This window comes from Podarcis raffonei, chromosome 7 (assembly GCF_027172205.1).
Source record: "Podarcis raffonei isolate rPodRaf1 chromosome 7, rPodRaf1.pri, whole genome shotgun sequence".
Classification (NCBI taxonomy): Eukaryota; Metazoa; Chordata; class Lepidosauria; order Squamata; family Lacertidae; genus Podarcis; species Podarcis raffonei.
Genome location: NC_070608.1, coordinates 2,080,799 through 2,103,211, shown reverse-complemented (window position 1 = coordinate 2,103,211; position 22,413 = coordinate 2,080,799). Strand labels below are relative to the sequence as shown.

General features: G+C 48.6%; 2 protein-coding genes and 1 long non-coding RNA gene across 6 annotated transcripts in view; 2 read left to right on the top strand and 1 right to left on the bottom strand.

The window, feature by feature from the left end:
- Positions 1-3,783: 3,783 nt before the first annotated feature.
- Positions 3,784-19,432, bottom strand: LRRC14 (leucine rich repeat containing 14). Of its 2 annotated transcripts, none has more exons than XM_053395116.1 (4): positions 19,309-19,432; positions 13,606-13,960; positions 12,152-12,793; positions 3,784-5,200 (listed from the first exon to the last, which is right to left on the bottom strand). In XM_053395116.1, the coding sequence occupies exons 2-4, from the start codon at positions 13,926-13,928 to the stop codon at positions 4,630-4,632; spliced, it is 1,536 nt and encodes a 511-aa protein (XP_053251091.1). In that variant the 5' UTR covers positions 13,929-13,960; positions 19,309-19,432; the 3' UTR covers positions 3,784-4,629. The 2 variants fall into 2 exon arrangements, with proteins under 2 accessions (XP_053251091.1, XP_053251090.1); XM_053395115.1 differs by lacking the exon at positions 19,309-19,432 and adding an exon at positions 18,470-18,774.
- Positions 11,203-12,086, top strand: LOC128416996 (uncharacterized). Its single transcript, XR_008331368.1, has 2 exons — positions 11,203-11,638; positions 11,703-12,086. It is a non-coding gene; the product is annotated as an uncharacterized LOC128416996 (long non-coding RNA).
- An 86-nt stretch (positions 19,433-19,518) lies between the features above and the next one.
- RECQL4 (RecQ like helicase 4) overlaps positions 19,519-22,413 on the top strand; it is a 36,043-nt gene continuing 33,148 nt past the window's right edge. The window contains exon 1 of one of the 3 annotated variants that reach the window (XM_053395100.1): positions 19,519-19,697. The gene's annotated coding sequence lies outside the window, so the exon portion shown is untranslated. Of the gene's footprint in view, positions 19,698-21,861; positions 21,887-22,413 lie in introns of those variants that run through there. The other 2 variants (XM_053395099.1, XM_053395098.1) reach the window with 2 other exon arrangements.

The following is a 22,413-nucleotide window of genomic DNA, read 5'->3' as shown; positions in this document are numbered from 1 at the left end:
CAGAACAAGAGGTTGAAGGTGCCATACAGACTATGCAACTGGGAAAATCTCCAGGGCCTGATGGATTAACCTCCAAATACTACAGAACTTTGAAGGACTATTTGATTCAACCACTAAAGGAGGTTTGCAACGAAATCATGGAGAGGAAAAAGGCGCCGGAGTCGTGGAAAGAAGCCTTCATCACACTTATACCTAAAACTGAGTCTGAGAAGACACAACTCAAGAACTATCGCCCCATATCCCTGCTTAATGTGGATTACAAAATTTTTGTTGATATTTTGGCTAAAAGACTTAAAAAAGTTTTAGCAGAAATGATACATAAAGACCAGGTTGGCTTTCTTCCTGGTAGACATTTATCTGATAATATGAGAAATGTAATTAACATTTTGGAAAAGTTACAAGTGAATATTAATACAAAAGCGGTTTTGATATTCGTAGATGCAGAGAAAGCCTTTGACAACATCTCTTGGATTTTTATGAAGAAAAATCTGCAGGGGATGGGGGTTGGACAAAATTTTGAAAATGGTATAGGTGCGATTTATTCTGAACAAAAGGCTAAACTTATTGTTAATAACATAGTGACAGAAGAATTTAAAATTGAGAAAGGGACACGACAAGGCTGCCCAATTTCCCCACTGCTCTTTATTTCGGTCCTGGAGGTTTTGCTAAATATGATAAGAAGGGACCAGTTGATTTATGGTATTCAGGTCGGAGCAAAACAATATAAACTTAAAGCCTTTGCAGATGATCTTGTATTGACATTACAAGAGCCAGTACCTAGTACCAAGAGGGCTTTAGAATTAATCCAGGAGTTTGGTCATGTGGCAGGCTTTAAGTTAAACAAGTTAAAAACTAAAGTTTTGGAGAAAAACTTGACGCCGATGGAGAGAGAGAGGTTTCAGAAAGAGACAGATCTGACATTAGTAAAGAAGGTAAAATACTTGGGGGTGAATATGACTGCTAAGAATGCAAATTTATTTAAAGATAATTATGAGAAATGTTGGTCAGAAGTGAAGAAAGATTTAGAGATTTGGTCGAATTTGAAGCTTTCCTTGCTGGGTCGGATTGCTGTCATTAAGATGAATGTATTGCCGAGAATGTTGTTTTTGTTTCAATCATTACAAATCATTGACAAGATGGACTGTTTCAAGAGGTGGCAAAGAGATATCTCTAGATTTGTCTGGCAGGGCAAAAAGCCCAGAATAAAATTTAAGATACTTACTGATGCTAAAGACAGAGGGGGGTTTGCCCTGCCGGACTTTAAACTGTATTATGAATCAGCAGCTTTTTGCTGGTTGAAGGAATGGCTACTTCTTGAGAACACTGACATCCTAGATCTTGAAGGTTATGATAATGTATTTGGGTGGCATGCATATTTGTGGTATGGCAAGGTTAAAGCGCATAAAGCATTCAAAAACCATATTGTCAGGAAAGCACTATTTAATGTCTGGACAAGATATAAAGATTTTTTGGAGAACAAAACCCCAAGGTGGTTATCACCTATGGAAGCGAAAGCTATGAAAAAACTTAATATGGAGGCAAAATGGCCAAAGTATTGTGAAATTTTGGAACAGGAAGGTGACAAGCTGAAATTGCAGAGTTATGAGAAGCTCAAAGGGAAGGTGCGAGACTGGTTACATTATTTTCAAATAAGAGAGGTTTATAATCAAGATAAAAAAATTGGTTTTCAGGTGGAAAAATCAAAGTTGGAAACAGAATTGTTAGAACCCAACACTAAGATATTATCAAGAATGTATAATTTGCTGTTGAAATGGAGTACTGAGGAAGAAATGGTAAAATCTGCTATGATTAAATGGGCACAAGATATAGGACACAATATCATGTTTGCTGACTGGGAGCAGTTGTGGACCACTGGGATTAAATTTACGGCATGTAATGCCCTAAGAGAGAATATTATGAAAATGATGTATAGGTGGTACATGACCCCAGTCAAGCTTGCAAAAATATACCACTTGCCCGATAATAAATGTTGGAAATGTAAAGAAATTGAAGGTACATTCTTTCACCTTTGGTGGACGTGCCCGAGGATTAAGGCTTTCTGGGAGACGATTTATAATGAAATAAAAAAGGTACTTAAATACACTTTTGTGAAGAAACCAGAGGCCTTTCTCCTGGGCATAGTTAGCCAATTGGTGCCAAAGAAGGATAGAACTTTCTTTATGTATGCTACAGCAGCAGCAAGAATACTCATCGCAAAGCATTGGAAGACACAAGAATTACCCACCTTGGAAGAATGGCAGATGCAAGTAATTGACTATATGGAAATGGCTGAGATGACTGGCAGAATCCGAGATCAGGTGGAAGATTGGAGGAAATTTAAAATTTATTTACAGAAGTACTGTAAAATGTATGAATGCTGATGACATTGAAATAAAATGAAGGGGTTCTAGTAACGAGATAAAAATTATAAATTATAAATTTGGGAGGTAAAATATATAAGGACAAAGTAGTAGGATACGAATTTGCTGAACTAATTGTTAAAAAGGGATATAAAAAAGGGAGGCGTGAGGAAGTCAGGAAAGTAAGTTAATCAAAGATGAACAATTAGAAAAGAGTGATTTGTGTTTTTTCCTATTCTATTTTTTGTGTGTTGACTGATTTTTCCCCCCCCTTGTTAGGTTAAATGTTTGTATTTTATGTATTGTGAAAGCTTGTATTGTTGTGTTTTATATTTTCCCTGTGTTTTTACTGTTCTATGTTTGGTTGTATCTTTTTACTGTTAAACTTAATAAAATATTATTATTTTAAAAAAAAAGGAAGTGGGAGCATCTCTGCTTCCTGGGTTCTTCACAGGTGTGTGGTCCATTCACACCTTGACAAAAACACATTTTGAAAGGGAGATCCTTCCTAGTGCTGCTCTTACTCATTTGTTTTGCTCAAGGCCAGGGAAGGTCTAAGCCTCAATCGCTGGCAAACTGCAAGGGTTATAAAGCAATGCATTGGAGATCTTGATTTGCCTTCCGTCTCAATGTGAAAAGACTGATAGACTCAAAACATCAACACATCTCAGGCTGGGGCAGGGGCAAAATTCAGAGCATCGTGTGTGCATGAGTGCAGAAGGGTTGTGGGTATTGTGCATAAATAGCAGCACCAGAAGCAAAAATTCCAGACAGGAAGATGACAAGGAAGAACTCCCACTGGCTCAACATCTGCACGTTAAGCAATCATTAATCTTCTCACTGGTCGTAGGGATGCCATCCTCTCTAGGCCTGCTCAGGAGGTACTGTGGCAAGGTTTCGGCTTCACACCAAAAATGGTTTGATGGTCCCTGGCCTTTGAGCCCTAAACTCATGCCTGCCGCCCCCCATAATTTTAGTCCTTTTCAGCACTGGGATGATTTTTTCTGCTACTGGTTCCAAGCTTCTCCGGACAACCTGTTTATTGAGCATCCATCCCAATTTGCTCATGCGGCGGCACCGTAACACTCGGTTGCCTCCGCTTATCCTTTACTTGTGTGCATGAAACTATAGCAAGTGCCACAAAAACATTATGGCTGGGGCTGATGGGAGTTGTAGTCAAGCAACATTTTGTGGATATCACGTTGGCAAAGGCTGCCAGCGAGATGCAAAAGCTGTTCAAAAGCGACCCTGCCACGGTACAATCCCCTCCTGACTTCAACACCCACTTCTCCCCACAGCCAGAAACTGTATGTTACGGGGCTTTCAGGAGAACTGTATCTAACCCACTGATGAGAACACGTCTCTTACTGCTTATATGTGAGCTGAACCCTCTCCATAAGCAAACGCCAGACACCTCAGTTGCTCTCAGGCAAATCATCTTTTATTTCAGGTCCCAAAGTTCTCTGTATATAATCTCACCTCCCCTTCCTTCGGCCCTTACAATATTTAGGCCTTATTCCAGGTTCTGGATTGACAAACTTCCCGCTCCTGTCAAGTCTTGAAAAGGACCAAATCATTTCAAAGGCACCCACCCAAATGACCTCTGGCAATCCCATGAAACACACAGAAGGAGAGGCGGTAATATCCACTTTGCTAAGCTCTAACTAAGATGTTACAAAATAGATGTTTGGGGGAGAGAAAAAAAAACCCAAAACCTAACCCCCGGTATTCTTACATGCACCAGAAAGGGCTCACGTGCTTTTGACCTGGCATTCACTGCTGGCCGTCCTATGTTAACAGAAATACCCATCCGCCACTCGCCACCGCACCAGGGCAGATTTCATCCGCTCCTCTCTCCTGGCCACCACTTGCCTGCCTGTTCCCTCCTTCCGTAGACATTACAGAGCTGTTTCCACTGACTGGAAGGACTGCAAGGCTCCCCTGCCTGCCTGCCTGCCCCTTTAAGGTTGAGGACAAGCAGGCAAAGGCAGCTGCACCCTTCTCCTGGCAGGAAGAAAGAGCAGAGCAAGACTATGGTGCCTCCAAACACTCTCAGTCTCTGCCGAAAAGAGAGCAAAGACAGCCACTCAAGGTGCTGTCTGCAAGGCTCTCCCAGGTGGATCTTTCCGGCTGAGATGCACCAGGGCAGGTAAGGCAGTCAGCGCTGGCCCACTGCAGTACGGTGCAAGACAGGGAGCGTTGACAGGCAAGTGGCAGCAGGAGAGGACAAGCCCCATTCCTTGTCTCTTGGCAGGAGATGCGCGTGGGGCTATAAACTAAAGAAGTCCAGACTATTGTGGCGGCAGAGGTTCGTGGTCCAGGTGACGTCTGCCCGATTGGCGCTCAGCAGCATCTGCTGGAGTTCGTTGCTGACCCGGAAGAACTTCTCCTCGTCCACGTTGCCGTTGAGGAGGTTGGAGGAAGTGGGGGGCCACGGCAGGTCATCCCCATAGCAGTCTACCGGGTAGGGGTAGATGACCAGCTTCAAGTCCAAGAGGCCCACCGTCTTGTGAAGGAGGTTCTTCAGTCCTTTGGCAGAGATGGGGTTGCCAAACACGCCCAGGTAGCGGAGCCGCGAGCAGCGGCAGATGGCCGGCAGGAGGACGTTCAGGTGGGTGTCCATCATGCGGCACTCCATGATGTCCAGGTGCAGGAGAGTCGGGGAGGCCTCCATCAGCAGGCCTTGGAAAGGCTGCAGGAGGCAGTCGGAGAGGTTGTTCCCGCTGAGGTCCAGCTTCTTCAGGGCAGGGGTGTGGAGGCTTTGGGAAAGGTAGGCCAGGTCGTTGGGCAGAAGGTAGCAGAAGGCCAGCTCCAGGCTCTCCAAAGGGCTTTGCAAGTCACTGTGGGGACAGGAAAAGGGCCACCGTTACACACTCACAACACGCCCTCCAGCTAATTCAGCCCCTGATTACTTTCAAACTTTTGAAGTATTTTTACTTGCAAACTAGCAACTTTTTCCTCTCTCCTTCCTTTTCTCCTTTTGTGTCCTGTCATATTAGACTGCACGCCTGAGGACAGGAATTATTTTGTTATTTAGCATAATTACCGTAGGAGCCTTTTGACTTAAGAATTGGGGGGGGGGGAGGGGGATCTAGACCACTCGCACTGTAGCCAGCCAGTTCCTTCTCTGAGTGTTGATCCTTCTTTACTTATCCAACTTACATACTGCTCTTTATGCAAGATCTCATGAGTGGGTTACGTAATAAAAACTTATGATGAAACAAAAAACTTCAGCTTAGTAATTACAGTTAAACACTGAGAACAGTGTTAGAAACTGAGATATGAAAGCTAGGAGCCTAAATGGCACCTTAAACCTAGGTTATGGGCACAACAATGGAATGTCTAGGCGTGCTTGTTAAATAACAAGAATACAAAGCTGAAAATGAATCAACTGCAGCTAAAATATTATGTTCATTAAAAATATTTGTATTAAAAATTCCTTAGTTTACAAAAATACATTTTTTTCAAGTTGCGTTTCCTACAGATCAATTTAATTTGTTGTGAGACATTAGTGTTACATATTATGTTCATTTTTCACATGGTCTGGTCCTTCCCCTGCCCACCCGCCTAATATTCTTAAGAGGGTCTCTTCTCCAGTCTTCAGAGAGTAGTTGGAAGAGGGGAGGCAGAAAAAGTCCTCATTTTCTTCCACTCTGCAGTTTTACTCTGAAATCTTAGGCGCAGTACTGTGCGCAAAGCTCAGAAACTGCTCACACTAATTAAATTCCCTGTCGCAAAATGCGCCTTGAACAATGGGAGTTTTGAACACTGACTGAGAAGTTCAGTTAATACCCAGAAAAACAGTCCAGGAAAAGGAGCTCCAATGATCATTCATTCACATACCTCCCCACACAGGCTTGCATAAACAAGTGTGCCTTCGAAGGATGTCTAATGTCATCAATGTGTGTGGACAGTTTTTCCTTCCATACGGAGGGAGTTCCACAACAGTAGCCAAAAGGGCACCGCTGATGCGTAAGAGAAAGGTATCAGTGGATTTCATGCACTCCAAAGTCTGCAGAAGCACCAACTTCAGCCCCCCTTTAGAAAAAACTGTGAGTGGAGTGCTGGATGAGTGCCTGGTGGAGCAGAGGGAAACCAGAAACAGAAACCAGAGGGAGGTGAGAATAACATGGGAGTATTCTGGAAAAGGGCTGAAATCCCTCTTTACACTGTGGCTTTTCTCTTTGCGGGTTGGAACTTCTGATAGCTACAGTGGTGCCTCGCAAGACGAAATTAATTCGTTCCGCAAGTTTTTTCTTCTTGCGAGTTTTTCGTCTTGCGAAGCACGGTTTCCCATAGGAATGCATTGAAAATCAATTAATGCGTTCCTATGGAGACCGCTTGCCAGGCTGGCGGTGCGGAGAAGGGCTTTTCTCCCCACCGCAAGCCTTCAGGACAGGTACGGGAACAGAGGGGAAGGCGCGCAGCGCTTCTCCTCTGTTCCCGGGGCTTGCGGTGGGAGGAGGGTTTTTCCTCCCCACCGCCAACATTCAGAACAGCGTTCTGAATGTTGGCGGTGGGAAGGAAAACCCTCCTCCCACCGCAAGTCTTCAGGACAGCCATCCGAAGGCTGACGCGGGGAGGTCTCTCTGCCCCACCGCCAGCCTTCGGAGGAGGTCCGAGGACAGTGGGGAAGACGCGCTGCGCTTCCCCGCTGTCCCAGAGATTTCCCTATGGGCTTTCGTCTTGCAAAGGAAGCCCATAGGGAAATTCGTTTTGCGAAGTGCCTCCAAAACGGAAAACCCTTTCGTCTAGCGGGTTTTCCGTCTTGCGAAGCGTTCGTCTTGCGGGGCACCACTATATAAATAAATGGCTTTGTCTCAACCACAGCTAATTATACAACTTGCAAACTTTTGGGGCCTGGAAACTGATCCTCCTTTTAAAGAGGGACCAGCATGCAGCACCAAAAATCCACACAAGGATACAGGTATATTTGTGTTCTCTTTTTCTGAATTTTCACGTGCCGCGCCAAACCAGTTTTGCGCAGGCTGATGCTTCGCCTCAAGAAGCTGCTTTAACGCCCAAAGTGGAAGCTACAGGAATTACCAACGACTGAGGAGTGGCAGGCGAAGATGATGGACTTTGCAGAACTGGCCAAACTGACCTGCAGGATTCAAGTCCAGGACAATCAAAAAATTCAAAGGGACTGGAGTAAATTTATTGTATATTTGAATAATAATTGCAAAAATTTGAAGACGCTAGCAGGACTAGTGAGATAAATCCTACAATGTGGACAGGAGGTTAAAGAGCTAAAGTGTGAGATAGGACTTGGAAGTGGAAAACCTGCTGAAGGGAGGGAAGCCACAGGCTCAGCAGAGCTGAAAGTAACTGTGTATGTTATTGTACTGTTGAAAATATTGTTTAAGGAGAAAAATAATAATAATTTAAAAAAAAAAAAGAGGCTGCTGCGCCACGGAGTCAGCAGCGTCAAGGAGGTGGAAAAGAAAAGCAGGGAAAGGCTGCAGGTCAGCATCTGCTTTGTATGCAGAAGGCCCAAGGGTTCAATCCCCGGCATCTCCAGGTAGGACTGGGACCATGCCCTGCTTGAAATCCTGGAAAGCTGCTGCCAGTCAGTGTAAGGCAAAGTGATGCCCTCCAGTGGCTGCTAGACTCCCAAAATGCCCTGGCTGGGTTGATGGGTGCTGGGAGCTCAACACCACCTGGAGTACACCAGGTTGGCTACCCTGGTGTAGACAATGCAGAGCAAGATGGCTGAGGGGTCTGATTCAGGGGAAGGCAGCTATCTATCTTCCTAATCAGTTTTAAATTGTGGTACTGAACTTCTGAATGCATGATCTGTATGGCGGATGCTTAAGAACTGAACGAAGAGCCTGCTGGATCAGGCCAAAGGTGGCCCATCTAGTCCAGCATCCTGTACAGTGGTACCTCGGGTTACATACGCTTCAGGTTACATACGCTTCAGGTTACAGACTCCGCTAACCCAGAAATAGTACCTCGGGTTAAGAACTTTGCTTCAGGATGAGAACAGAAATCGTGCGGCGGTGGCACGGCGGCAGCGGGAGGCCCCATTAGCTAAAGTGGTGCTTCAGGTTAAGAACAGTTTCAGGTTAAGAACAGACCTCCGGAACGAATTAAGTACGTAACCAGAGGTACCACTGTACTCCAAGTGGCCAACCGGATGCCTGTCGGAAACCAGCAAGCAGGACTCAAAGAAAAGAGCACTGTCCCCTGTGACTTTCAGGCACTGGTCTTCAGAAGCATTGCTGCCTTCAACTGCGGAAGCAGAGCACAGCCATCATGGCTAGTGGCCATTAATAAGAGGAGGAGGAGGAGGAGAAGAAGAAGAGTTTGGATTTGCTATCCCGCTTTATCACTACCCTAAGGAGTCTCAAAGCGGCTAACAATCTCCTTTCCCTTCCTCCCCCACAACAAACACTCTGTGAGGTGAGAGAGGCTGAGAGACTTCAAAGAAGTGTGACTGGCCCAAGGTCACCCAGCAGCTGCATGTGGAGGAGCGGGGAAGCGAACCAGGTTCACCAGATTACGAGTCCACCACTCTTAACCACTACACCATACTGGCTTCCTCCTCCATGAATTTGTCTATTCGTCTTTTAGTAATAATAGTAATTTTATTATTGATGTGTTGCTCGTCTGACTGGTTCACCCCAGTCATTCTGGGCGGCTCCAGCAAAATATAAAAACACAAAAAAAACCAGACATTAAAAACTTCCCTGTACAGGGAAGCCAGCTAGGTTGGTGGCCATCACTGCCTCCTGGGGGAGTGAGTTCCATACTCTCTTAACTATGCCGTGTGTGTTATGGAAAAACATTATTGATTAATATACTTAAGGAGGACAGTGATACCTTTCGGAGCACAATTCAAAGTGTTGGTTCTGACCTTTAAAGCCCTAAACAGCCTCTGCCCAGTATCCCTGAAGGAGTGTCTCCACCCCATCATCTAGCTGGACACTGAGGTCCAGCTCCGAGGGCCTTCTGGTGGCTTGCTCCCTGTGACAAGTGAGGCTGCAGGGAACCAGGCAGAGGGCCTTCTCCGTAGTGGTGCCTGCCCTGTGGAACGCTCTCCCTTCAGATGTCAAAGAAATAAACAACTATATGACATTTAGAAGACATCTGAAGGCAGCCCTGTTTAGGGAAGCTTTTAATGTTTGATGTATTACTGTATTTTAATATTTGGTTGGAAGCCGCCCAGAGTGGCTTGGGAAACCCAGTCAGATGGGTGGGGCAGAACAAATAAATTAGTATCATTAAGCTGTTACTGGAATTCTGCCACTCTCTTTTCTCTCCTCATAGCTTTCCTTTCCTTTTTGGCTTTGTTCTTTTCTCTTTATTGTTGGTACTATTGCTTGCGTGAAAATAGAAACGATGCCAAACGACAAGGATGCCCTGTGTGACAAAGTAGGGTATTAGCAGAAGGACTTCCGGGTTGGTGCCTCTGGGCAATGGCGGATTTCCTCTGACCGGGAGGAATCTGCTCCGTGGAAATTTGGGTCTGGCCGCTACGGTGAAAGCGGAGACCCGTTAAAATCACAGGCGGGAGAAGCCTGTGAACGTGGGATTTGGCGGGCACCTTTTGCGCCTCCCCTATTCGCGGGGAAACCCAGTTTCGGGGATCCGGAGCGACGTGGGGTGAGTGGCGCGGTGCTTCGAATCGTCTGCTTCTTCCACGGAGCAAAGCCGCATAGCTGTTGCCGGAGAGCACTGACTTTTTCCTGTGGACAATTTGGACTTTAAAGTAATTACCCGTGAGTAGAGCTGATACGGGAGAATTGGATTTTAAACGTTTAATTTGGCATCGAAACAGGGAGGTTCAAAACAGGAAGTCCTCCTTCCCTATTTGTAAATAGACTGAGGCAAGGAGTCTGTAAGCTGAAGTCTTGGAAAGCCTTTTGTGAAAGATTAAACTTCCATCGGCAAAGAGTATAAAACCCCCCTTGGAGGCAGGAGAAGAGGGGGGGAGTTGTGGACTAAGTATGCCTGCAGGAGAGAGTAAAGAGAGGTAAAGGACTGCCACTCTGACCCTGGAAACGGGCTGCTAGTAGGACTGATGTTTTGGAATGTCCATTGACAGCACTTAGAACGTTCCTTGACAGTTAGCAAAATAAGAGAGATATATTGTTTCTACTGTCACCGGCTGCTTCTAAAAAGGAGTAATAAAGTAACTGAAAACTGAAACTAATTTTGGATTGTACGAGTTGCACTTAAAGGTGATATTGTTGATTATTATAAATAGAAACTGTTTCCCCCTAGTGGAAGTTTCTGAAATTGGTTACTTTGTAAGAGCTGGGCTAGGGGAGTTTCCAGCTGCAAGATAAGAACTGTGTGACTCAGGGACTGACCTTGAATCTTTTAAGTGTTATGGCAAATGGAAAGGAAAGAACAGATGAAATGTCAACAGAAGAGGCCTTAGTGGTCGCATTATTGAAAATAAATGACTCGCTGGAACAGCTTCATAAGAAAACAGATTTGATGAATGAAAGGCTGGTGAAAGTAAATGCTGCAAATATTAAAATTGATTTAATGGCAGAAAGTTTAAATAATCTGGGACAAAATGTGAACATCAACACAGAAGCCACCCAGAAATTGACACATGAATCTACTATAACACAGCAAACTGCGGATGAAGTCAGGGAAACCTTTGCTGCTGAATGTAAAACAACACAATTGGAGTGTGAGAGAGCCCCACACATTCAAAAGCAACTTGACGAATATAAGCTGACCCCACCAGAACTGGGAAAGGAAAGTTTGACAGAGCTTCAGGAGGAGACAGGATCAACATCGGCTGAGAAAGAGAGATTTTTGGGGGTCAGCAGGACCGCCAAAAATGTGAATTTACTTAAGGGTAACCGTGAAGGACGTTGGATTGAGGAGAAGGGGGATTGGGAAATATGGACAAATCTGAAGTTGTTATGGTCGGGCCGAGCTGTTGTGGTGGGGATGAGGGTTGCTGTGTTGCCGGGGATGTTGCTTTTGTGTCAAAAAGTGCAAGTTTTGGATGGGAGGGATTGTTTCAGGAGGTGGCAGAGGGATGTTCCTGGATTTGTTTGGCAGGGCAGGAAGCCTCGAGTAAAACTTAAGATATTGAGGGATGCTAAAGAAGGAGGTGGACCTGCCCTGTCAGACACCTAAACTTTGTTGTGAATCATCTGCTTTTTGCTGGCTGAGAGAATGGCTGTCTCTTAAAAGCACTTAAGTGTTGGATAATGGCAGATGAAGTTGATGGACTAGACGGAATTGGCGGAAAAGACTGGCAAGATCCGAGACCAGGGAGAAGAGTCGGTGGAAGAAGACTGGGAAAAGTTTAAAGACTCTTTATAGAAATATTGTAAAATTAATGAATGTTAGAAGAATGTTGGAATGAAGTTATATGGCTTTAGTAGAAATGTTATAAGGAATTAAGTATAAATAGATTAATAGAGTATTAAAGGAAAATAAGGTTAAAAGATGTTAAGATAATTATAGGATAGAAAACGGGAAGATGGTAAGGAATTGCTGAAATAATTAATAGAAGTGGAATACAAAAAGGGAGGTGTGAGGAGGCCGTGGAAATATGGGAAAGAAAGATAAGATATTGGAAGTTTTTTCTTTTTTCTTCTTTTTTTTTCTTCTTCTATCTTTTGATGTGTTTTTAAATTGTTTCTGTTTTGTTTTGTTAATTTTTATGTAGTGTATTATAATGTATTGTGTATTGTTTTTTCTTTTGTAAGTGTTTAAATGGTTGTAAAAGCAATAAATATTATTTATTTATTTTTTAAAAGTAGGGTATTAGCAGAAGCTCACCCACACCCACAGCCCCCCTTTCAGCCGCTTACCCTAGGAGCAGCCTCAGCTTGCCAGACAGCCGGGAGGACCCCAGGTTCAGCTCTTTGAGGCATCTCAGTCGGCTCAGCTGGTTGGCAAAGTACTGCAGGCTCCCCTCCATGCCCACAGTGAGGCGCCTGACATCCACGTTGCTGTAGGGGAGCTTCAGGCTCGCCAGGTTGGTGAACTTGGTCAGGTGCGGGAGGACCACTCGCAAGCCGGAGAGGCCCAGGTTGTTGAACCTCAGGTCCACCTGCCGGACGCCGACCGGGTCCAGGAACTCCAGCAGCCCCACGGTGCTGGCGATGGACAGCTCCTCTGCCCGGAAGTCCCGGCACCTCAGCCGCAGCGCATTGTAGCTGTTGATCTGCAAGGCGTCCTTCAGGACTCCGTAGGAGGTGCTGTTCACAAAGAGGTCCACCCAAACGTCCACGGAGAAGGGAGGGAGGGCCGGGGGGCCCGGGGGTTTGCTGTAGGGGCTTTTTCTCCGCTTGGACGTCCGCCTCGTCCACTTGCCTTGCTGCTTGGAGATGTCCAGGCAAGCCTTTGCCAGCGTGACCGTCCGGGACCAGAGACTCATGCTCTCTGGGCCCTGCCCTTCGTCCTGGAGGCCAGTCATGTCGAGAATCTGCAGCCGCTGCTGCGGCCCTTTGCTGCCACAGAGGCCAAACAAGAACAGCCATTAGGGCAACCCTAGTCCCGCCCCCCAGGTAGCTCTCCCTGCCCACCTCTGCCCACACCCTTTAGGAGACGCCCAGGGGCCACATAATAATAATAATAATAATAATAATAATAATAATAATAATAATAATAATTTTTTATTTATACCCCTCCCTCCCCAGCCAAGACTGGGCTCAGGGTGGCTAACAACCAATAATAAAAACTAGTTGATTAAAATACAATTTAAAAGATTAAGATACAACATTAAAACAATTAGGGAGCAATCTCTTCATAGGAGAAGAAAGGAAAAAGAAAGAGGGGGAGGGAATCAAACTGATTCTGAGCCAAAGGCCAGGAGGAACAACTCTGTCTTACAGGCCCTGCGGAAAGAGATCAGATCTCGCAGGGCCCTGGTCTCAAGAGACAGAGCATTCCACCAGGCCGGGGCCAGTGTTGAGAAGGCCCTGGCTCTGGTTGAGGCTAATTTAACTTCCTTAGGGCCCGGGACCTCTAGGGTGTTGCTATATATGGACCTTAAGGTCCTCCGTAGGGCATACCAGGAGAGGCAGTCCCGTAGGTACGAGGGTCCTAGGCCGTGAAGGGCTTTAAAAGTCAAAACCAGCACCTTAAATCTGACCCTGTACTCCACCGGGAGCCAATGCAGCTGGAAAAGCACTGGGTGAATATGCTCCCATGGCAGAGACCCTGTGAGGAGCCTCGCTGCAGCATTCTGCACCCGCTGGAGTTTCTGGGACAGCTTCAAGGGCAGCCCCGCGTAGAGCGAATTACATAGACCATCACATACCTCTTACTGCCACGCCGGTTCTCCAGCAGCTTGATCAGGTATGTCACAACTCCCGAAATAACCATCTGGATGCAGTACTTGTTGGGCTTCTCCCGGATCAGGGCCCGTTCGCAGTGCTGGCATTTCCGCAGCAGCTTCTGGAAACTGAGGACTGGGAAGGGCCAGGTGTTCACGAGCAGCTGCAAGGACAGGGTCCTCTTGTCCATGAAGGCCGCTTTGAACAAGACGGGGTAGAGCTCCTTCGGGAGGAAGCCCAAGGCATCTTGCAGGCTATCAAAGTCAGCGACAACCTTCTGAGAGCAGAGGAACACCAGGGAGTTCATGGCAGCGACTGAGCAGACGGCAAGCCAGAAAGCTGAGGAAAGTATAGCTTCTGTTAGATGTATTACTGAGTTTATTTTTATTTCATAAAATACACCGCTTGAACATAAACATTCCAAACATTCAGTGCATATTAAAAAGGCCTCCCTACACATTTTACCTCTACAGAAGCACTGGCTGGGAAAGTGACTTGTGCAAGGCTACTCAACGAGTTTCAAAAATGACGATGGATACGATCTTGGAACTTCCATACTGCACCAGCTGCCACAATAATGAACACCCACCTCAGCTCCAACACTGTGTCAGATTTGGACTGTATGCAGTCTCCAACCTTCACAGGGGTGAAGTATGACAGGGTGCTCTCAGAGACTTAAGGATCATGTGTGGCTTCCTGCTGTCTCTGGGAGAATTTTCCTATGGTTAATGGCTGAGGGTCTTGCCTAGGCTCTCTTGTCCACAGTGGTTATGTACTTTTTGAGGTTTATTATGACTACTTGATAAAGAAGGCTGATCGCCAAAGAATTGATGCTTTTGAATTCTGGTGTTGGAGGAGACTTTTGAGAGTCCCACGGACTGCAAGAAGATCAAACCTCTCCATTCTGAAGGATATCAGCCCTGAGTGCTCACTGGAAGGACAGATCCTGAAGCTGAGGCTCCAAGACTTTGGCCACCTCATGAGAAGAGAAGATTCCCTGGAAAAGGCCCTGATGTTGGGAAAGATGGAGGGTACAAGGAGAAGGGGACGACAGAGGACGAGATGGTGGGACAGTGTTCTCGAAGCTACCAGCATGAGTTTGACCAAACTGTGGGAGGCAGTGGAAGACAGGAGTGCCTGGCGTGCTCTGGTCCAGGGGGTCACGAAGAGTCGGACACGACTAAACAACAATTGTTACTCAAGCCATTTCAGCTTTGACATCTGATGGGAGGGTGTTCCACAAGGTGGGCGCCACCACCGAGAAGGCTCTCTGCCTGGTTCCCTGTAGCTTTGCTTCTCGCAATGTGGGAACCGCCAGAAGGCCCTTGGTGCTGGACCTCAGTGTCCGGGCAGAACGATGGGGGTGGAGACGCTCCTTCAGGTATACTGGACCGAGGCCGTTTAGGGCTTTAAAGGTCAGCACCAACACTTTGAATTGTGCTCGGAAACGTACTGTTATGAAGGTCAGAGACAAATGCAACCAAGATGCCTTCTTGTCAGATTATTATGGGCAAGTATGCCACCCAGAGATAAGCTGCTTTGAGGTTTGAGAGCTACCACTTTCATTGTACCAGAAGTTATGAATGATTCCTTGAAGGATGGGGTGGTTCAAGGGGTCTACAAATTATGGCTGGACTTGACATTACTTCCCCCTTCCAAATTTTAATATTTCCCCCTTCTCAAGTATATATGATCCATTATTTGAACTGATATAAATGAACTACTGGCACTCTTGTTTTCTGGCACAAACATCAGAATATGGGGAAACGCTGATTTTTGGCTAGTAAGCGTCTTATGGCACCATCAAGACTAAAGGTTTTTGGAGCATGGCTAGGGATGTTGTGTTGAGAATAAGAACCATTGAGCTCAGAGGTGCTTTATTAACTTCCATGCCATTAGGCTGCAGAGCAGAGGGTGAGGAGGGAAGCAGGATTGCCCCATCAGCACTGCTGAGAAACCACCTGCCTTCAGAACTTCAGCCTGAAGCAGCCATTCCACCTGGCTACCTGTTTCCATTCCAGCAGATCAATGACCGAAGCCTAAGTGCTTTTTCTTCCTCCACTTCCCTTTTATGTCATGCCTGACAATAGGGACTATTTTGTTTTTTAGTGTAGGCATCGTGGAACAGTTTTTAATGAAGAACAGGGGGGAAAGGGTTTCTTAATAAACTTGAAAAACACACTGAACATTTTTTCTCTTTAAAAAATATTCAGCCCGCTGAAAGACAACCATTGCGTTTTAATTAGAAATGCAAACAATTTTACAAAAAAGTGTTACAATTTAAATTGGTAGCCTAAAGTAGGAATTCCATCAAGCAAAAGCATCCAGTATCTGATCTGATTCCCTCCTGTCTTATTTCTAATTACTGGTATTTAGGCCCTTGCAGTTTGGAGGGGGGCAATGCTGTGGTCTAAACCACAGAGCCTAGGGCTTGCCGGTCAGAAGGCCGGCGGTTCGAATCCCCGCGACGGAGTGAGCTCCTGTTGTTCGGTCCCTGCTCCTGCCAACCTAGCAGTTCAAAAGCACGTCAAAGTGCAAGTAGATAAATAGGTACCGCTCCAGCGGGAAGGTAAACGGTGTTTCCGTGTGCTGCTCTGGTTCGCCTGAAGCGGCTTAGTCCTGCTGGCCACCTGACCCGGAAGCTGTACACCGGCTCCCTCGGCCAATAAAGCGAGATGAGCGCCGCAACCCTAGAGTCGGTCACGACTGGACCTAATGGTCAGGGGTCCCTTTATCTAGGCCCTTGCGGTTTTTTTTTGGGGGGGATGCTTTCAGTTTTTTCAGCAACCACAAATGCTGAAGACTAACAGAGTGAATCGAGTTCCACCCACTATATCCCTCCCCCAGCCTTGTTTTTAATTAACGTCATCTACTTCCTATAATTGTAGAGTTAGAAGGGACCCAGCCGGCTAAATCAGATGAGGGTAACTGATGGGTCTCAAACCCTTGGTGAGTTAGCTACTTCCCGTGGATGCAAAGATTGGCTTTGGTGGATTGAGAGGACAAAACCAAGAGGGGGTCCAACAGTTAACAAAGCAGTTTCTGTACATTGAGCAGAGGGTTGTAAGGGGCGGGTGGGGGTTGTCCACCTGGGAAGGTAGACCATCTAGGTGGAGAAGGCAAAATATGATCCTAAACCTCCGCTGCCTTGAGGGATATCTTTAGGAGAAAAAAAGGCTCAGGAGTAAACCCATCACAAATCCAGAGTGGAGTCCCTAAGACGGTTGGATGGCGCATTGTACGCCTCCCTCCAGCAACTTTGCAGCCAAGCTGGTACCAAACGTAATGCTCTGCTTTCCTTTGGACCACATCAGCAAGGCTGAGAGAGGGGTCTTGTTGTCTGGGTAGCCTAGGACCTCCATAATCACTGCCCAGGTTTGTGCCCCGGGGAGGAGACAACAATCTCTCAAAGGACCTGTTGATGGCATTTTACCATTGTACTGTGGAGAGTGTATTAACTTATGGTGTGTGGTTTGGGAGCTGCACGGTAAGGGAAAAAACAATGCTGTCCAGGGTTGTAAAGACTGAGGAGAATAACTGGGTGCACTCTTCCCACCTTAGATCAAATCTATGCTTCCAGGTGCCATAAGAAAGCTGCAGAGATAGAGCAAGATAGTGCGCACCCCGGAAATGATCTCTTTCAGCTTCTGCCTTCTGGAAGAAGGTACAGGGTTATAAAGACTAGGACTAGCCGCCTGAGAAACAGTTTCTACCCAAGTGCAATTCTGGTTTTAAACGCAGTATAAGGAGTCTCTATAGGAGTATATTGTATTTTAAAATGGGGTTTCAGAGTTTTTAGGGTTTTTTGAATGTCTTCTGTAGATTTTCCAATTTCATTGTTCTGTATGGGACAAGGACAATAAAGATATCAGATCGGATCGTGCAGCTAGTGCAGTGGATGCGCACTCCATTTGGATATAGACAAGGGAGATCTAATCAGCATAGGTAACTGAAAAGGGGTAGCATGCTCAATCTCTTGAAATCACAAACTTGAAAGCTTCCATTATTCCCTCATTTGCCAAAAAGAAGGGAGGGGTCCATTGTTACAATTACCTGTAGGGAGTTTGTCAAATCTGGGTGCTTCTGTCTGCCCTGAAGGCAAGAGGTGTTCCAGCTCCTTTTTATATACATATAAAATAACCACTCTATTGACCTGAACAATTATCCAGTGTGAAATTTACTGTTCTTAATTAAGGTATTAGCATCAGTCATGCTGTTCCAGTTTCGGACAGTCCTGGATGACACTGATTATTTGGATTCATTCCAGGCTGGCTTCCAGCCTGGTTTCAGAATGGAAATCACCTTGGTCATGGTGGCAGATGATCTCTGGGAGATCAGGGTAAACCTGTTGGCAATCCAGAAAGGATTTCTTTCTCTCTCTTTTGCCCCTTCGAAGATAGTACTTGATAGCAACATATATATGAATGCTTTTAGTGCCCCAATGGATTTGATATTGTGCATTCTTATTTTTATTTACTTATTACTATTACCTGCCCTTTGCCATAAGGTCCCAGTGTGGGTTATAGCATTGAAAGCAACATTGATAAGCAAGAAGGAACTAGAAAATGTTAAGGAGTAACAATTGGATAAAAATGGTAACAAAATGCAGAGAATGGTGTAAGATGTAAAGAACCAGTAGAAGGGGGTGGAAGGAAGTCTTGAGGTTTAAAGAGCCTCAAAAGAAGACTTGTAAAATAGTAGGATCCCTTATTAGAAGTTCAAATGTTAGATTGTGCTTTGATTTTTGCATCCTTATTGTTTCCTGCCTGTGAAAATTAATAAAAATTTATTTACAAAAAAAAAAGAAAGAAAGGAAAGCAACGTTGATAAAATGGTTTGATTTTCCACCTGTAGAAGCCATTTTGGCGTGCAAGAGAGGGACATAGGGAGCTGCGGTAATCGAGATCGGGCCTTTTCTGCGCTTGTGTGATGCTCTCCCCACCCCGGGAGGCTCCCGGTTTGGGTGGACGGCTCTCCCGGGGACACCTTTAGGCGATCGGGCATTATTCCTCTCCTCCGGGTGATATTATACAACCCGTGGGGCCTTTGCAACCGCGGGGTGGGGTTTATCGCTTTGTTCTTAGGCTACGTGTTTCTGCGTTTCGGGGACCGGCAGCCGATCTGCGACGATCGGCAGCTGCGACACCGAATCGGACCCGCTTCTCTTCCAGGCACCGGTGTCCCGCCGGGAGGAGGCCTTCTCTCTCCCTCCCTCCCTCTCAGCCCGGCCTGGCGATGCCGCGGGGGCCGCCCGCTTCCGAGGCAGAGGAGAGGCGCCTCGGCGGGGAGGGAGGAGGAGACGGAGCTCGATTCTTACGGCCCAGAAGGAGCCCGACTGTGAAGGGAATCCGATCCGGACGGGGGGGGGGCTCCGTGGCCCCCCGGGCGGCTGCCCCTCCCCCCCCGCTCCGTGGGCCTCAGGGGCGGAAACCGGCGCCCCCCTACCTCTCCCCCCGGCCATTTTTAAAGCGAGGCGATGCCTTTAAGGCGAGGCCGGGCCTTTCTTTTGTTGCGCGGCTCGCCCGCCTCCCCCCGTCTGCCGCCACGCCCCTCCCCCCACCGCCGCATTCCTGTCACGGAGGACCCCTCCCGTCGCCATGGCAACGACATCCCCTCAGCGACCCCCCCCCCCAGAACCGGGCTCTCTCTCTCTCTCTCTCTCTCCCGTAGTAGGCCTCGGGTCTTACCGGGCCCCCGCGACCACTCCTCGCTCCTTCTCTCAGCGACGCTCCGCTCTCCGCTCAGGCCATCCCGAGGCGGCCCTGAGACCCTCCTGCGCGCGCACCGACGGCCGTCCCCTTCGCAGCCGCCGTAGCGCCGCGCGGACGTGGTGCGCAGGCGCGGACGCGGCGCCCCCCTCCCCGCCGTCCTCTCTTCCCTCCCTCCTCCCTCCCACGGGGTTTCCAAGGAGACCAGCGGCCTTCCTTCCTTTCTTCCCTGACACCCCAGCGGCTCCTCCTGATTGGGGCGCAGCAGGCGCCGCCCCTCGGGCGGGAGGACCGTCGCCGATTGGTCGGCGCGGCGGGCGCGCGGGAAGGAGAGAATCGCCTCAGAGCGCGGGGGGAAGGAGGCCGAGGTAACGGAGCGCGGCCGGACGCCTGGGTTCCTTCCAGCCTTGGGAGGGGTAGGGATCCCCGGACTCCTGGGTCCCTTTCAGTATCCTGAGGAGGGGGCGCCCGGACGCCTGGGTCCCTTCCAGTATCCTGAGGAGGGGGTGCCTGGACGCCTGGGTCCCTTCCAGTATCCTGAGGAGGGGGAGCCCGGACGCCTGGGTCCCTTCCAGTATCCTGTGGAGGGGGAGCCCGGACGCCTGGGTCCCTTTCAGAATCCCGAGGAGGGGGTGCCCGGACGCCTGGGTCCTTTCCAGTATCCTGAGGAGGGGGTGCCCGGATGCCTGGGTCCTTTCCAGTGTCCTGAGGAGGGGGTGCCCGGATGCCTGGGTCCTTTCCAGTGTCCTGAGGAGGGGGTGCCCGGATGCCTGGGTCCTTTCCAGTGTCCTGAGGAGGGGGTGCCTGGGTCCTTTCCAGTGTCCTGAGGAGGGGGTGCCCGGACGCCTGGGTCCCTTTCAGTATCCTGAGGAGGTGGCACCCGGACGCCTGGGTCCCTTCCAGTATCCTGAGGAGGGGGTGCCCGGACGCCTGGGTCCCTTCCAGTATCCCAAGGAGGGGGTGCCCGGACACCTGGGTCCCTTTCAGTATCCCGAGGAGGCGGTGCCCGGACGCCTGGGTCCCTTCCAGTATCCTGAGGAGGGGTGCCCGGACACCTGGATCCCTTCCAGTGTCCTGAGGAGGGGGTGCCCGGGCGCCTGGGTCCCTTTCAGTATCCTGAGGAGGGGGTGCCTGGACGCCCGGGTCCCTTTCAGTATCCTGAGGAGGTGGCACCTGGACGCCTGGGTCCCTTCCAGTATCCTGAGGAGGGGGTGCCCGGACGCCTGGGCCCCTTCCAGTATCCTGAGGAGGGGTGCCCGGACACCTGGGTCCCTTCCAGTGTCCTGAGGAGGGGGTGCCCGGGCGCCTGGGTCCTTTCAGTATCCTGAGCAGGGGGTGCCTGGACGCCCGGGTCCCTTTCAGTATCCTGAGGAGGTGGCACCTGGACGCCTGGGTCCCTTCCAGTATCCTGAGGAGGGGGTGCCCGGACGCCTGGGCCCCTTCCAGTATCCTGAGGAGGTGGCACCCGGACGCCTGGGTCCCTTCCAGTATCCTGAGGAGGCGGTGCCCGGACGCCTGGGTCCCTTCCAGTGTCCTGAGGAGGGGGTGCCCGGGCACCTGGGTCCCTTTCAGTATCCTGAGGAGGGGGTGCCCGGACGCCTGGGTCCCTTCCAGCATCCTGAGGAGGGGGTGCCTAGACGCCTGGGTCCCTTCCAGTGTCCCGAGGAGGGGGGGCCCGGATGCCTGGGTCCCTTCCAGTGTCCTGAGGAGGGGGTGCCCGGACGCCTGGGTCCCTTCCAGCATCCTGAGGAGGGGGTGCCCAGACGCCTGGGTCCCTTCCAGCCTTGGGAGGGGGAGGGATCCCGAATGCCTGGGTCCCTTTCAGAGCCCCTCTTCGGGGCAGGGGTCTCCGCTTCTGCTTATCTTTCTCATGTACAGGGATGGCTGCCACAGTGATGTGTTTCATGGTGGGGGGCGGGGGAAGCCCAATAGGAACTTTATCACGGCACCCTTAGTGGGTCCAGCTAAGAATCCCAAAATCTATATATAATAATAATTTATTATTTATACCCCAGCCACTCTGGGCGGCTTCCAACAAAACACTAAAATACAATAGTCTATTAAACATTAAAAGCTTCCCTAAACAGGGCTGCCTTCAGATGTCTTCTACATGTCAGGTACAGTGGTGCCTTGCAAGACGAAAAACTCGCTAGACGAAAGGGTTTTCCGTTTTTTGAGTCGTTCCGCAAGATGAATTTCCCTATGGGCTTGCTTCGCAAGACGAAACGTCTTGCGAGTTCTTGCGAGTTTGTTTCCTTTTTCTTTAAGCCGCTAAGCCGTTAATAGCCGCTAATAGCCGTGCTTCACAAGACGAAAAAACCGCAAGACGAAGAGACTCGCGGAACGGATTAATTTCGTCTTGCGAGGCACCACTGTAGTTGTTGTTCTCTTTGACATCTGGTGGGAGGGCGTTCCACAGGGCGGGCGCCACCACCGAGAAGGCCCTCTGCCTGGTTCCCTGTAACTTGGCTTTTCGCAGGGAGGCAACTGCCAGAAGGCCCTTGGCGCTGGACCTCAGTGTCCGGGCAGAACAATGGGGGTGGAGATGCTCCTTCAGGTATACAGGACTGAGGCTGTTTAGTGCTTTAAAGGTCAGCACCAACACTTTGAATTGTGCTTGGAAACATACTGGGAGCCAATGTAGGTCTTTCAAGACCAGTGTTATGTGGTCTCGGCAGCCGCCCCCAGTCACCAGTCTAGCTGCCGCATTCTGAATTAGTTTCCGGGTCACCTTCAAAGGTAGCCCCACGTAGAGCGCATTGCAGTAGTCCAAGCGGGAGATAGCTAGAGCATGCACCACTCTGGCGAGACAGTCTGCGGGCAGGTAGGGTCTCATCCTGCGTACCAGATGGAGCTGGTAGACAGCTGCCCTGGATACAGACTTGACCTGCTCCTCCATGGACAGCTGTGAGTCCAAAATGACTCCCAGGCTGCGCACCTGGTCCTTCAGGGGCACAGTTGCCCCATTTAGGACCAGGGAGTCCACACATGCCCGCATCCTGTATCACGTGTGGTGGCAATGTAAAGAAATCAAGGTGTTCTGAGGATATCCATTCCGAATTGGGAAAAATGCTAAAAATAGCT